Source organism: Anoplopoma fimbria, chromosome 7 (assembly GCF_027596085.1).
Source record: "Anoplopoma fimbria isolate UVic2021 breed Golden Eagle Sablefish chromosome 7, Afim_UVic_2022, whole genome shotgun sequence".
Lineage (NCBI taxonomy): Eukaryota > Metazoa > Chordata > Actinopteri > Perciformes > Anoplopomatidae > Anoplopoma > Anoplopoma fimbria.
The window spans coordinates 12,391,941-12,406,917 of record NC_072455.1 but is presented as its reverse complement, the minus strand read 5'-3'; the positions used below and the strand labels follow the sequence as shown (position 1 = coordinate 12,406,917).

At 37.4% G+C, this 14,977-nt stretch overlaps 2 protein-coding genes across 4 annotated transcripts; both read left to right on the top strand.

The window, feature by feature from the left end:
* Positions 1-1,109: 1,109 nt before the first annotated feature.
* Positions 1,110-10,472, top strand: LOC129093447 (uncharacterized). 3 transcript variants are annotated; one of them, XM_054601470.1, is made up of 5 exons: positions 1,110-1,185; positions 2,804-3,166; positions 6,199-6,300; positions 7,635-7,735; positions 9,711-10,472. In XM_054601470.1, exons 1-5 carry the CDS (start codon positions 1,134-1,136, stop codon positions 9,774-9,776), a joined length of 684 nt encoding a protein of 227 aa, XP_054457445.1. In that variant the 5' UTR covers positions 1,110-1,133; the 3' UTR covers positions 9,777-10,472. The 3 variants fall into 3 exon arrangements, with proteins under 3 accessions (XP_054457445.1, XP_054457446.1, XP_054457444.1); XM_054601469.1 differs by lacking the exons at positions 1,110-1,185; positions 2,804-3,166 and adding exons at positions 4,817-4,981; positions 5,518-5,880 and having other exon boundaries at positions 9,711-10,459; XM_054601471.1 differs by lacking the exons at positions 6,199-6,300; positions 7,635-7,735; positions 9,711-10,472 and adding exons at positions 3,249-3,365; positions 3,474-3,578.
* A 2,829-nt stretch (positions 10,473-13,301) lies between these two features.
* Positions 13,302-14,724, top strand: LOC129093664 (protein S100-P-like). Its single transcript, XM_054601749.1, has 2 exons — positions 13,302-13,484; positions 14,515-14,724. The coding sequence occupies exons 1-2, from the start codon at positions 13,347-13,349 to the stop codon at positions 14,653-14,655; spliced, it is 279 nt and encodes a 92-aa protein (XP_054457724.1). The 5' UTR covers positions 13,302-13,346; the 3' UTR covers positions 14,656-14,724.
* The last annotated feature ends 253 nt before the right edge of the window (positions 14,725-14,977 follow it).

Below are 14,977 nucleotides of genomic sequence, written 5' to 3'. Positions count from 1 at the left end.
GCCGAGTCCGCCATTTAAATTCTAGATTAAAATGACCTTCTACCAAAACAATGATCAGAAAGATGCTAAAAAGCTCCATTGAGATGAGGAGCATGTCACAGTGAGTGAATATTTTTCAGATATCACACAGGTTAAAAAAAATAAAAATGAACCTGAATATTCTGTATTTATTTGTGATGAAAACATAGTTAAAGTATAATAGCAAGGATCTTTTTCTCTTTAAAGTCAACTCACATAAGAGTGAAAAGAATGCTGCATCAATACTGATCCCGGAAGTTACTCGAGTACATGTAATGGAGTAAATGGAGCTCATTACCACCCACCTCTGGTTAAAGCTGTGTGGGTGAACGCAGGTGTTCCACTCATGTTATCTGATTTGACCTCCACTCAGGACTGAGTCGGTGTGGACAATCTGCACTGTGGCAATGCTTAAGAAGTAATTGAACTCCTATGTGGATGTGCAGTACCACCATAGTGATTATAGCAGCTTTACGTGCACGTTTGTACTCCTTACTGTATATAATACTGATATACAGAATCTTTGGGAACTTTAAGAGCTTGAATACAATTCTGTAAAGTGTTGCTGGTGTGAACCATCACATTTCTTATTTATGACATCAATAGTTGAGTGAAAATAGTGTCTAGATACTCAAATGATGAGAGTCAGAGCTGATGCTAAACGTATCACCTAAAAGAGTAAAGTTCCTATTTTTTTCTGTTTACTTCCTTTTTCAAAGGTTTCAATAAAAATATATTTAGTCAAAGTCCCTCTGCATTACATTATTTGGCTTCTGCTTCTAATCTTCTAATCTACAACTATATGTTATTATGTAAATAAAAGGCCATTTTGCTAGCCATTGTAGCTCAGACCAAAAGGAAATATTCCTTGTAGCTTCACAGAGAGGACAGGACGCAACTTAATTGTGAATTTTTATTAAATATTTCTGCCTTAAACTCCTCTGGAGATGAGGAAAGGATTATAGTTATTTGAATTTTTCTTGAAAAATTGCTGATGATAAACCTTCAAATGAGGATGATACGCGGCATGTATAGTTTTGTGTGTGTGTGTGTTGCGAGGAACTGCGCTCTGAAGAGATGAGTGTCAGTATTCAGCAGTTGATCGATGTCAAAGGATGAAGCTTCTACTTCTGCTGCTCGCCTCCTTCTGTGCCCACTCATCTTGGAGTAAGTAAAGAAAAACCTGGTCTTCAATGATCTTCATATTCAGTGTTTTATTATTATGTGAGAGTTAATCACTACATTTGAGCAAAAGAGGCGTATGGATTTTGCCTTTTAGGAATGAAAAAATGAATGATCACTATATTGAAGTTGAGCTGTGATGCACCACATGAACAAGAATTATGACCACCGTCCATACAAGTGAACGTACCGATGGATTATTTATCCAGTGAAATGCAGTAAAACTGAGATTCAAATTCTTTTAATTATAAAAAATGTGTGATAATAGTTATAGAAGAAAATTTGAATTTCAAAACTCAGCATGCATGTACTATAGAAGCACATGTTTATTTCCATATGTGCCGTTAAAGTGTGGAAATCCCTGAGGAATTATTTAAAATTGAAATCTACTTGAAGAACCGCTCTCAAAAAGAGACGTCTGACTTCTCACACTTGTCCTTAACGATTGTTACGAGTGAGGATTCAGGGAGATACATCTGCAGTGTGACAATGGAGGCACCAAGCTTAGTTGAGGTTGAAGGAAATGGTACTGTCGTCACAGTTACGGTCAGAGACAACACAAAGGAGAACACAGCAGAAGGCATGGTGACACACCAACAGTTGCATTACAATGTTGCATAAAGTTTGACTAATACCTGGTTTGCCAAAGGCTGGTGATAATGATTGTACATATTCAGAATGAGATCTGGTCTCTGTTCAGAAAACAGAGACTTTTATATCACCTTGTAAACTGTAGATCAGTCAAATGCTTGCTTGTTTTGCATATAAATATCTAATATAAGGTTTTAAAATAATCAAACAAACACACAAATCATGTATTCCTTAAAAAACGACAACTTCAATTTTAATTTCAAAACTCAGCATGAATGCGCCGTTGAAGCAAATGTTTATTTCCATATGTGCAGTTTAAGTGTTGAAATACTCAAAATAAGCAAGGCATTTTGTGTGAGAGCTCTGAAATCTGTAAGTGATGAACGAGATTAACAAAATGAACAAGTGAACACCAAACCAAACACGTAGGTTTCCTCTCAACATTGGTGGGGACTCGTATAAAGCAGGAAGTCTGGGGGTCGTCCCCCAGGAAGTATTGAGCGTCACACCCATTCTGCATTCTGGTGAAAATCTCTGCATCAACTTATTGTAGAAATGAATTTCTGTGAAGGAAATATTAAATTCAGGCACCAGGTGACAGGCTCTCAGTGATTCCATAATATACATTTTTAATGTATACATCCATGGACTTTCATAACTCATATGTTTCAGCAAGATTTCTGCCAATTCTTAAAACTGGCAGGATGACGTTGTCCAGGATGACGTTGTAATTAAATGAGAGTAAAGTCATAATGATCAATAGTTAAATAATTAAATTTGAAAAATATCAAACTATGACAGCTTTATTCTGATTCTGTATTTCAAGAAGTCGTTAAAATACAATAAATTTGGAAATTAATGAGAGTAAAGTTGTAATATTTCAAGGAAAATCTACCTGCCCTATAGTCTGCTGTGCAATTTGTTCAGTCTATTCATGAATATGATAACATTTGCTGATGATTATTTCTGACAGCAGTGTGTGGTTGCCCGTCATCTTGTTGTCTCTTCACAGGTGTTTCATCTACAGGCACACCTGCTGTTACTCAGACCCCTGATGTCTCTGTGGTGGAGGGGGAGACAGTAAACATCACCTGCTGCTGGACCCTGGAGTATGAAAGAATTAGAGTTTGTTGGCTGAAAAATCTAATAGAAATGAACGCTCAGATTTTCTTCTCGAAGAATGCCATTCAAGGATCTCTGCTAAAGGAAACGTTTAACTGCTCACACTTGACCTTAACGAATGTCACGAGTGAGGATTCAGGGAGATACATCTGCAATGTGGCAGTGGATATACCAGCTTTACTTAGGGTTGAAGGAAATGGTACTGTCGTCACAGTTACGGCCAGAGACATCATAGAGGAGAACACAGAGGGAGGTATGTCACAGCTGCACGTAAAAAGTTTGGACGACCTGTTGTATACATAGTCTTACTTGTTGCCTCTGTGGGTGAATTTTAGGTTCTCACGGGGGGGAAGTGCTCGTTTATGTCTTGAGGTGCCTGCCCCTCCTCGCCCTCATCATCACCTTCTTCCTCATCAGAAGTTTAGGGACCAAAGCTCAGCAACACAGACCAGGTACAACACAGCCTCCACTCCGTTGGGATGAAACAGCATCTAGGTCATATCAGCAGCCTTTATGTTCCCGTACATTCTGACTAATCCATCAGTGCATTCATGTTTCAGCTGCTCCTGGAAATGAAGAAAACCAAGAGGAAGAGGAAAGAGATGAGAGGGAGATAGAAGCAGAGTAAAACGAATAAGAAAGGACGTTCAATTTGTCTCGATTAGGACACAAAAAAAATCAACACGTGTCACCTTTTACTAGTGACTGATGAGTAAGATAAAGTGTAAAATAAATCTGAACAATCTTGATCTCGGTGTTTTCTTTGACTTTGTTCTTGAATGCATTCCATTAAAATCATGCAAACATTTTTTACAGGACAAGTATCATGTTTCTTCTAGATTTTAAAAATGTAAATGATTTACTGTACAAATACAGCACTTCAGTCATGTGGAGGGACAATTCATGATTTGGTCTGAAGGTGGACCCATTTAGTTAAGTTAGACCCCTTCTGTGAAGGACCCCTAGTGGTACCACTAAAAAATACACTGTAACACACAACAATTCATGCTACTTTTAAACTCCCTCCTACATGGATCTGACCATTGGACAGAGATGAATGGTACGACCCATTTAAGTAGAAACTGCACCAGTTCCCGCCACATTTGTCTCAGTTTTCTGCAACTAAGAGCTCACGAGCTCAGAGTGATGTGCTGCATAGAATATAATCACATACAATCTGTACACAAGGGGCTTTAAAAAAAAAAAAGCAAAGCTACAAAATACAGTCCATTACACGTAATGAATGCTCCAATGCTGGTTATTAATTTGCTATACAGACATTAAAATATATCAGGTAAACTAGGGACTAAGTTCGAGGTTAGAAATGGAGTCAGGCCAAACATGTCCCCTGACAGTTGGAATGCAGGTCTACACCTGGATAACCCTGCCATCATTCTGATTTTGATGAAATCCCTTAAAGGTTCTACGTATAGAATTCAGAGCATTAATATAGCAGCTATTTGCTATGTGAAGAAATAGAGGAGTTAAAGGTGATAACGATGTCCTGTTCCCCCTCAGGTTAACACAGTTAGCTCTGTCGGCACTGTTGACATTGTTTACACTGTTAGCACGGTTAACACCATTAGCTGCTGGGCAACTGCTCAACCGCCGCTATGTTGAGAGCCGTGTGGAGGCAATATTATTGCTTTTAATCCAGTATTGAGAACCTTTGATGGAAATACAGATATTTTGTTGGTGGCCCATTTCAGTATTTCTGGACTTTTATCTCTGAAACTACGTCGTGAGAACCTATCACTGCTTTGTATCTGGAAGAGGAAGGAACAAAAGCTGTGGTTTTCACACGTCTCTGCAGAAAATACAGAGGAAGGCAGAAGACATGATTATGCCCAGTGTGTGTGTGTGTGTGTGTGTGTGTGTGTGTGTGTGTGTGTGTGTGTGTGTGTGTGTGTGTGTGTGTGTGTGTGTGTGTGAATGTGTGTGTGTGGTGGGAAGGACTCAGAGCTGCTGTGAGGAGAGTGTCAGTTATCAGCACTCAATCGGAGTGTAAAGATGAAGCTTCTACTCAGCAGTCTGCTCCTCGCCTCTCTCTGTGCCCTCTCATCTTGGAGTAAGTAAAGAACACAGATTAACCTTTAACGTCACATGTTTCATAGTAGCATAAGGTTAAAATGTGCTCAAAATATCAAAACTATGACAGCTTTGTTCTGATTACTGTATTTTTTTTAGATATTGTCAACAATGTCATGAATTAAAGCATTTTTATGCTACCGGTAGACATTAAACCGACATGTTTCAACTTTTTGAATATTTCAAACTTTGTGACAGTTATTTCTTTATGGTTGGTGTGAAATTACCGCTTTAATTGCTTGTAGACGTGCGCAAAAATCTGATTAAAACAATCTCAACTATTTTAGTTCCTTTCCTGATTATGTTGAAAGTGCCAAACACTCACTACTCAATTCAATTCAATTCAGTTTATTTTGTATAGCCCAGAATCACAAATTACAAATTTGCCTCAGAGGGCTTTACATACATACACATACTCGCTACATTTACCTTCTGGTTTGGCTTCTGAAACGATGGAATGTGTGCATTGTTGTGATGAACAGCCAAATAATGAATCATCTTGTTGTCTCTTCACAGGTGTTTCATCTACAGGCACACCTGCTCTTACTCAGACCCCTGATGTCTCTGTGGTGGAGGGGGAGACAGTAAACATCACCTGCTGCTGGACCCTGGAGTATGAAAGAATTAGAGTTTGTTGGCTGAAAAATCTAATAGAAATGAAAGCTCAGATTTTCTACTCGAAGAATGCCCCTCAAGGATCTCTGCTAAACGAAACGTTTAACTGCTCACACTTGACCTTAACGAATGTCACGAGTGAGAATTCAGGGAGATACATCTGCAATGTGGCAGTGGATATACCAGCTTTACTTAGGGTTGAAGGAAATGGTACTGTCGTCACAGTTACGGCCAGAGACATCATAGAGAAGAACACAGCAGGAGGTATGGTGACACACCAGTGGCATTACATTGTTGCATAAAGTTTGACTAATACCTGGTTTGCCAAAGGCTGGGAATAATAATTGTGCATATTCAGAATGAGATCTGGTCTGTTCAGAAAACAAGAGACTTTACATCACCTTGTAAACTGTAGATCAGTCAAATGCTTGTTTGTTTTGCATATAAATGTCTAATACAAGGTTTTAAAATAATCAAACAAACACACAAATCATTTATTCCTTAAAAAACAACAACAACTTCAATTTTGTTATTGTTATTGTAATATTTGTGTTTCATTTTTCTCACAATGTGGACATCAAGGTTCTTCCAGTCTTCTGTCTACCGTGGTCATTCCCCTGGCTGTGGTGGCTCCATTGCTCCTCATTGCTCTCGTGTGTTTCTGCTGTCTGCGAAGGAGAGAAGGTACAAGGAAAGAAATATTATTTAAGCATCCAAGATTGAATGTTCACAACAACCAAAAAAAAAAATATATATATATATATTAGCTAGCGAATGGGTGAATGATTAGTAATGTAAAAGCACTTTGAGTGGTCGGAAGACTAGAAAAGCGCTATACAAGTACAGTCCATTTACCATTAGCTTTGCTCAAATTCCCTTAGAGTCCTCTGCCTCCTTCTAAATAAAATGGAGTTGAATATAATTTCATTTTCAGCATTGAAAAATGTGGTTGAATTATTTTTTTTTTAAATCAACATTGTTTTACGTAATTAAATATTATTAATTTGATTTATTGTTTTAGACAACACAATATGAAATCAGTGTGTTTGATTTTTATTTTTAATTTGGACATACGTTAAGTATTGCAAACCTTTTGTTAAAAAAAAAAAAAAAACTAACACAGCAGCAGTGCTTCATTTGACCTGAACAGTAAATAAAATAAACTTTTGGCCAATGGGCGTCTATTACCTGAAACAAATGGTAAAGTTGCAGGTTTTAAAGAATAGAGTAAAATAAGCAAAAAAACGCTTTCTGTTGTGCTAACAGGATAATTTGCATTCATGGTTAACATAAAAATACTGATGAGAGCAGCTTTACACAGCAGCAGAATTTGGCCAGAATCGGTCTTTTCATGTAGAGCTGGTTAAAATTGTGTCAGCTGAATTCTGTTGGAAAACTGAGAGAATCATCCAACAATACCATTCCTATATATAAAGGATCAAAAACACCTGAGACACGACATGAAATATCTCTTAATTGAACAAATTCATATTCACGTTTGATGTTTACATGGGCAACACATCACCTTCAATAACCTTGAAATGCAATTCTAGCATGCGTAGTAACCCACTTCATGTCCGCAAAGGCAATTCTAAGGGTGTCTTTATACAGTTTAACACAGATGTTACAAGGTATACTTTCAGTGAAAAATGAATGGGACCAAACATGTAACACTGTGGAACACCTACAAATATTTGTTTTTATTGAGAATGATGAAGAATAGCTTGTTGCAATGTGGTTAGCTTTTTGGGATGTATGAGTTGAACAAATTTAGTACGACTAAGGGTGGGAATAGTGTTTAAGGAGACACGACAATGCCACTTTTAGTCACTGCTTAATAGCAGTAATATAGCAACTGCTAGCAAAACTAAACATTGGTAGAGACAGTAGCAACTGCAATGTTTAGATAAATAAAATAACACTGACTGCTGCTGCATCATTCTATGAATGTTACTTCACAGGTTTTATTTTGTGCAACTGATCTTTTAATAATTTCTGTGTGTGTCCCACGGGTTCAGCACAAGCAGCCAGGGTGATCTACGAGGTTCCCCACATTGACTCTGAGGAGGTAGAAATGGACAAACACAGCACCAGCTCCTCCAGAGGTTCTTCTCAGTGGGTGAGTTTGATGACATCAGAGCTACAGAGACGAATGTTTAGAGTAACAGTAACACACTGGGGGAAAACAATGATGCCGCCAACAACGGGCATTCTGTGCTCACTTTCACTGTTCAGCGTGGTGAATGAGGAAGCAAATAGTTTGACGAAAGGGGAACCAACCTTTTAATGTGATCCTCTTATGTAGGCCTACTTTGTAAGCTTAAGTGGGGAGAATACACAAACATACAGCTTTGTCTTTTCAAATTAAATTCAGCTTTATTGCCAGTCTGCCTCCGCCTTATATTGTTCTTAAATCAACCTACTAAAAAGTTTCCAAACTCTTTCCAAGGTTGCTTTGCATGTGGGTTTGATATAAAGTGTGCAAGTGTGAGGTATGTGGGTGACATGGTGAATGGTGTGAAGAGTGCAACAGTGGATTGCAGATCCACTGTTGGTTACCCATGTTACATGATATGATATGCAGCATCCTACATTGACAGGTTTAATTACATTAGGTTCTTGCTTTTTAATTGCAATTACATTAGATATAGTTTGTGGATACACATTTTTTCATCTCCATAAGTAACAGAAATACTGTTCTTTCTTTCTCTGTAACAGCAGGATGATGTAATACAGTGTCCTATATACGATAAAACATCGGTGCAATATCTCAAATGTTCTGTGGAGACTACTACTTGAGTTGTTTGTAGACCCTTCTACAGTTGAAAAAAACATTAAAGTCTGCATATCTGGCAACTGAAGTGGTGTTTTGCCACAGCAATGCAGGAGAGTTAGCAACCATTAAACATTGAATTAAAACGGTTACGCGTATCAAAATGTCTGATTGTTGCATGTTCGGTTCTTAGAATCTATATTCCAAAAGAAGACTCCAGTTTTACAGAACTCCGACAGTATCACGACTGTTTCAGAGCAACAGGTGTTTCAGTTTAACGATTAAAGGTGTCAACTGCTGACTTTCAGTCGAATGTGTTCGTAGGTTGTTTGTAACAACATAAACACAGATAAGTATGTATTTGAAAAAAGTCTTTAGCCAGGACACCTACATGTTCTGTTGGAGTTTTCAAAAGCTGGCATCACTACGAGCAACCGCGACGCATTCGACTGAATGTCACCAGCCGACATTGACACATGGTTAACCAAAACATCGTCATCTACAGCTGCAAACTATAAGTGTAAAATGTGTTGATAAAAGCCTGTTTTTATAGCGCCTACTTTAAAATCATGGTATTTTAAATTCTGTACATAAGCACAGATAATGTAGTTGAAAGCTTTTAGTTATTTTAATGCTCATAATTTCTCGCTGGTATAACGTAACACGCTAGGTTTCTCCACCAAATACATCTAGATAGCCAGTCACTAAATATTGGGACACTTGCTAATGTATTCTACACACTTAATAATGGCACATTTGTCTTCAAAGTTAAGTTAAAGTTAATAAGTTTAAAAGCATTCACCATCATTGGTGCTATTTTGCCACAAAACATGTCCACCCTTACCCACCTCATTGTTTACAAACTGTTAAAAGATCTTTATGTAGTCACTTTAATTATTCAAAGTTGTACTTTGTTATGTTATATATTAGACTGCATTATGTTATCAGGTTTTATTGTATATTATATATATATAGAAAAGCAACACCACAATCTCACAATCTACCAGCTTCAATGAAGTAGGATTTAATACACGACTCTTGAACTTTATCCCATTTTAGCTTAAAGAAGTTAATGTTTTTCTGGTGAATATCATTTTCTTTAAACTACAGCTTTAGCAAGAACTTCCAGTGTTGAGACATTATTATGAAATATAACTGACATCCTGTTTATGAGTAATCGTGCCTACCGATCACGCCTACTCAGTATTTTATTGTAGACATTAACAAAGGTCTTTGGAATATGTTGATAAACTGCTTAATTCCATTGATACGGTTTAATGTAAGGCTGCAATGATTGTTTTTATGTCTTTGTCTCTTTCAGTGTCAGGTTCCAGTGTATGAATCCTGCGATTACTTTGAACGTGTCGAGACCAAAGAAAGTGGATGAGGATGTGCTGTTCAGGGAAATTTCCTCATTTTTTAATATGTTCTACTTTTCAGCATATATATAATGTACATTTATTTACTTACATTTACCTTAATTATGTACTTGTATTATGATGTGTAAATATTTTTCTATTTTTCTATAAACTCAGTCCTGTCCATCTTTGTGGTCTAAGTTTATTTCAATAATGACAAGTTGTGTGTGCATACAGGTTTACTTTCACGGTTGCTTTTATTTTCAATTGATCATAATACAAGCTATAGTCAGTGGTCTGCATAAGGAAGTGTATTGATTCTGTAGCAAAGATGCAGGTTTCACAATGACTTCAAATCACAAGAGGGATGCTGAGTGGAAACTGTGGTGCTACGGCGCTGCAAAGGTCACTGACAGGAAGTGGAAACAGCTCCCGTGTGGTCGTTTCTCCCTGGCCTTGACACTAGATACAGAGCTTCTCAAATGTTAAATACTGAGAAGCTGACTTACTGTAAAGACATTTTTGCTGAGACCATGTTTTACTCATCATTCATCTCTAAATAAATGTGCTCTGCATTTCAGGTTATGTCTTTGAATTCTCAAATTTCCTGTGAACATGTTGTAAAAACACCTTTAACATCATTGAAAGCTGAATTACACTTTTAAAAAGCATGAGTTGCTCACACAAGCCATACAGACATGCTTATTAAATATGGCCAATTTCACATAAGAGTGGCCTGGAGAGCTGAATTGTGGGAATGTTCCTCATTATTCTACCTTTAATGGTTTATCATGATTATACCATGTTGGACATGGCATTTACATCTCTTCATCAATATAATACGGAATAATAGCTGGTTATTGTCAGGGTCAATGTCTTAACTAAAAAGCCAATAGTCGAGGTGCTAATGCGTTAGCAAACTGTTAAAAATGTGTACTTAACATGCATCCCCAAACACTGAAAACGTGAAGCTTTAGCTGCTCTAAGCTAGTTAGTTAGCAACAATCAGCCTTGAAGGATAGGCTAAGTAGCTAAAGTAGGCCTTTTTGTGATGGAGCAGCTTACTCCGTGATTAGTTCAAGCAAGATTGTCAACTTCCCGCTAAGGAGAGAAATCGATTTCAATTTTTGATCCAAAATAAAGAGTTTTCCAACCACCCGGAATGAGAAAAAATAAAACTCGACTGGAGCAAAACGAATGTTTAAATCCAGCGTTTCCACAGTTTGTGGCTCTTTACGCTTTTCCTCTGCACTAGCTAGTATGCTAGGCAGCTTGTGCAGTCTGTGGAAATATGAGAATTAATCATTAGCTTTGGTCCATGCAAACATTTTGTATTTCGGGGCAGATATCAGGCATGTGTGGGATCAGGATAAAAAACTTGTAATAAACATCCTGCTACTGGATAATTCCCAGATAAGTAATGCTAATGTGACCACTAAGGAGAAACAAGTCCCAGCATAGGCTACGGTACAAAACGCTGTTGTTTACATGTAGGCTAAACTGGATAGCAGTATAACCCACGGGACACAGGGGATTTTTGTGTGACCTTTAGGTCAACAAAATTAAGCTGTGAAAGGAATGACTATTAAGTTAAATATTAGCCCGAAGGGCACCGAATGATAGCAAGACGTTTATCAATACAGAAACAATTAACCCAATAAATCAGCCAGATTAAGACTAATAAAGAGGGTTGAAGGCTGCAGAAAGACACTCCTTCACTCATGGGAACAAATTTAAACAACCTCTTACCTGCACACCAGCCCTAGGCTATATCCACTGACAACTGTAACTTGTACAAGGTGTTAACCACCACGCAATATGAGTGCACACTTCGCACACTTTCACACTGTTTTTATTCGCTTGCACAAATGCACAATTCATCACATATGTGGGATACAGTACAACAGTACATTGCTTATATTGGGCATATAAATCTGATCTTTGAAATTGAAAAAAAAAAACACGACTGAAGTGCTGATGAATGGTGGAACAGTTTGTTAAGTGATTCGTACTATAACTTATATTATTTAACCTTGTCTGGGAATCATTTTTGGTTAACACTGTTATTATGTTCCGGTCACATTTCATTGTGACATACTACAGAAGAATAGGCTAAACTTTCAAAGGAATAGAAATCACCATGAAACTCCCCCAGTTGATTACTTACATCGAGACAATTGTTTTTTTGTGTTACAAGTTTTCTGAATTTTCATGTTTGGATATGCAAATTATGCGTTTATATATTAAATATGTGCCAATTTGCATAACAAAAAATCTGAACACTGGATAAAACATGCAGGTTCAAAATTCCAGAGGCAATTCCTGAAAATACTGTCAACAGCCACAAAAAAATGTTATGCCATGGATTGAGCAATAAAAATAAATCAGGCTTTGAATGATGTCTGAACAAACCCCTCTGTTAAAAACCTTCAGAATATAGATAAGAATGAAACTAGAATGTTTAGTGTATGTTAGTGCTACTGAAGTGGAGATTTCTGGCTCAGAGTTTGTGAAAAATCTTATTTAGAGTATACGGCCTTTAAAGTTATGTTTTGTAAAATTTGGTATATTTTGCACAGATGAATATGTTAAAAAAATTACTAACAGATATTACCATGACACTTCTCCACATATGTATGTGCAAATATACAAGTGAGGCATTATCTTATTCTAACCATTTGTGAATTTTGGAGAGACTTCAGATGAAAATAAAGAAAGTAGTAAAATAAACAACCACAATTTCCTTCAAAGTTTCCCAGTACATGAAAGATGATTTTACCTAACAATAATAAATTAATATATGTCACTTTACAATCAGAATGAGTTCAACTTCTTAATTTCACCCTGCAGTAATATATTGGAAATGCATATGTGGAGATTTTGATACTGTTTATTTCTCACTGTGTTTGATGGGATCTATTGCAGCCAGAGCAGGGCTGAAACTAAGTTGCGACTAGATAAACGCTTATTTACGGTATATATTCTATATACCGTAAATTATATATTCTATATACCATAACAGAGCACTGTTTCCAGGAATCCAGGCCGGTAAACAGAAACATGTGAACAAACACGCTCTCTCGTGTGCTTTTAAGCAGTTTGATGCCACAGGTGATGCAGTGACACTGTGTTTGAATGTGTTTCTTAATGTCCAAAGAGACAACCAGCACAGGGTTTAAACTACACAACAAAATAATTATGATTAAAGTAAATCATGTTTATTTTCTCTATTCTTAAACAAAATAGTCTAAGAATAAACAAATCACAGTCTCTATTGTGGTTTAGTTAATGAAATGACCTCACCTTAAATCAAAAAGTAACATCTCGTTACAAAGAGTGGAGACTGAAGCTCCATGTGGGCTGTGAGGTAATATGTACACTGGGCGTTGTAGGGCTACCGTTTTGTTGACACAGCCACCACCTGTATCAAACACTTCAACTAGTATAGCCAGATAATTATTCTTTTCTTTTTCTGGTAATCATTCACTTTTGTTCCAAAGGTATAAAAAGAGTCCTCCCAGTGCCAACAAATCTACAGCTCTGTTGATCAGTTGTTGATCTGCCATTTTACCGAATTAACCACCTCCTAAGCAGCAACCATGACCCAGCTAGAGACAGCCATGGCGATCCTGATCAAGACCTTTGATGCGTATGCTTCTGCCGAAGGCAGTAAGGACAGTCTAAACAAAGCCGAGGTCAAGACCCTGCTGGAGAAGGAGTTGCCTGGACTGCTCAAGGTACCGTACACATCACTGTGCTCTACTGAAAATGTTTTGACCCATGGTGTAAAGTGTCTCAGGCCCCAGTCAAGAAAGTTAAAGATCTTTTTTTTCTATCTAATTTGACACATCACACTGCCAATTTTCCTGATTTAATTGATGCTAGTTAAATATTTAATGTCGAACATTACAATCATGACAGATTTGTGAACAATCCCCAGCCACAACGTTGGAAATGTTGGTATTTTTCAGCTGACCATTTTTCAGATGTTTCGCTGAGGTGGATTTAGCATTACTGACCAGCTTGAACAGTCTCTCCCATCGTTGCTTCATGCTTCAACATTAACTTATTGCCATATCTACGCCCATAGACTTTGAGTTTGAATAATAGACTCTTAAAAGAAGGGGCATACATTTATGCTATATAGTTTTACTGACATATGCAGAGGATAACAAACTTCAAAATGATGCCTGGCTAACATGATTTAACTTTTAAGTGAGAAAATATTTATTTATTCTAAGATAAAAACATTGAAACACGGGATGGGTACAATTCATATATATAGACCACTTTAAAAAAAATAGTCGGTAGTGATAACAAAATGATGGGCTTATTTAATATAAATCATAAAAAAAACTAAAGAAACTTAAAGAAACGATTTAATTGATTGAATAATTTCTGAGTGTCATTGATGTTTTTTTGGTCACATACAGATGTTTTCTGGGTAATATGTAAGTTGCTGTTGTCCAATGTCAAGTCTCTATTTGATCAATTTGCAAGGCCATACAATGATGTGCGTCAGCATGCGTGTGTGTGTGTGTGTGTGTGTGTGTGTGTGTGTGTGTGTGTGTGTGTGTGTGTGTGTGTGTGTGTGTGTGTGTGTGTGTGTGTGTGTGTGTGTGTGTGTGTGTGTGTGTGTGTGTGTGTGCATGCTTCATTACGAGAAGTCTACTAAACCTGTCTGGAAAAAGAGACCACCACTAATGTTACTATAATGTAGCATTGTAACAGCATCCAAAAATATGAATGTTTTTTTGGTCTGCGCAGTTGGCAAAGAACCAAGATGAGGTTGACAAGCTGATGAAAGGTCTGGATATTAATGGAGACTCTGAGGTCGACTTCATGGAATACGTGGTGCTGGTAGCCTCGCTCACCTGCGCCTGCCACAGCCGCTGTTGCAAGAAGTGAGCATGGCGACTGCACCCTGGGGTGGGGCCCGGCCAAGGCAATATCAAATCCATCTAGTGACTTTTCTGTAACAACTGAATAAAATGATTTGTTTTCCTGTGCGTGGCTTGTCTACCTGTAGCGTGTGACCAACGTGAAATCACAAACAATGAGAAGAACCTTTTAGGTCATAGAGAAGTGACCACATACTAAAATAATGCCGTTGGAGAGTGGTAAAAAATATTGCAAATGCAAATTGTGCCTTTTGAAATTAAATAGCTTTGTGATTGACATGCTCTTCTTCGGATGGACAAATGTGAACACCCTCTTGGGATGATGAAAC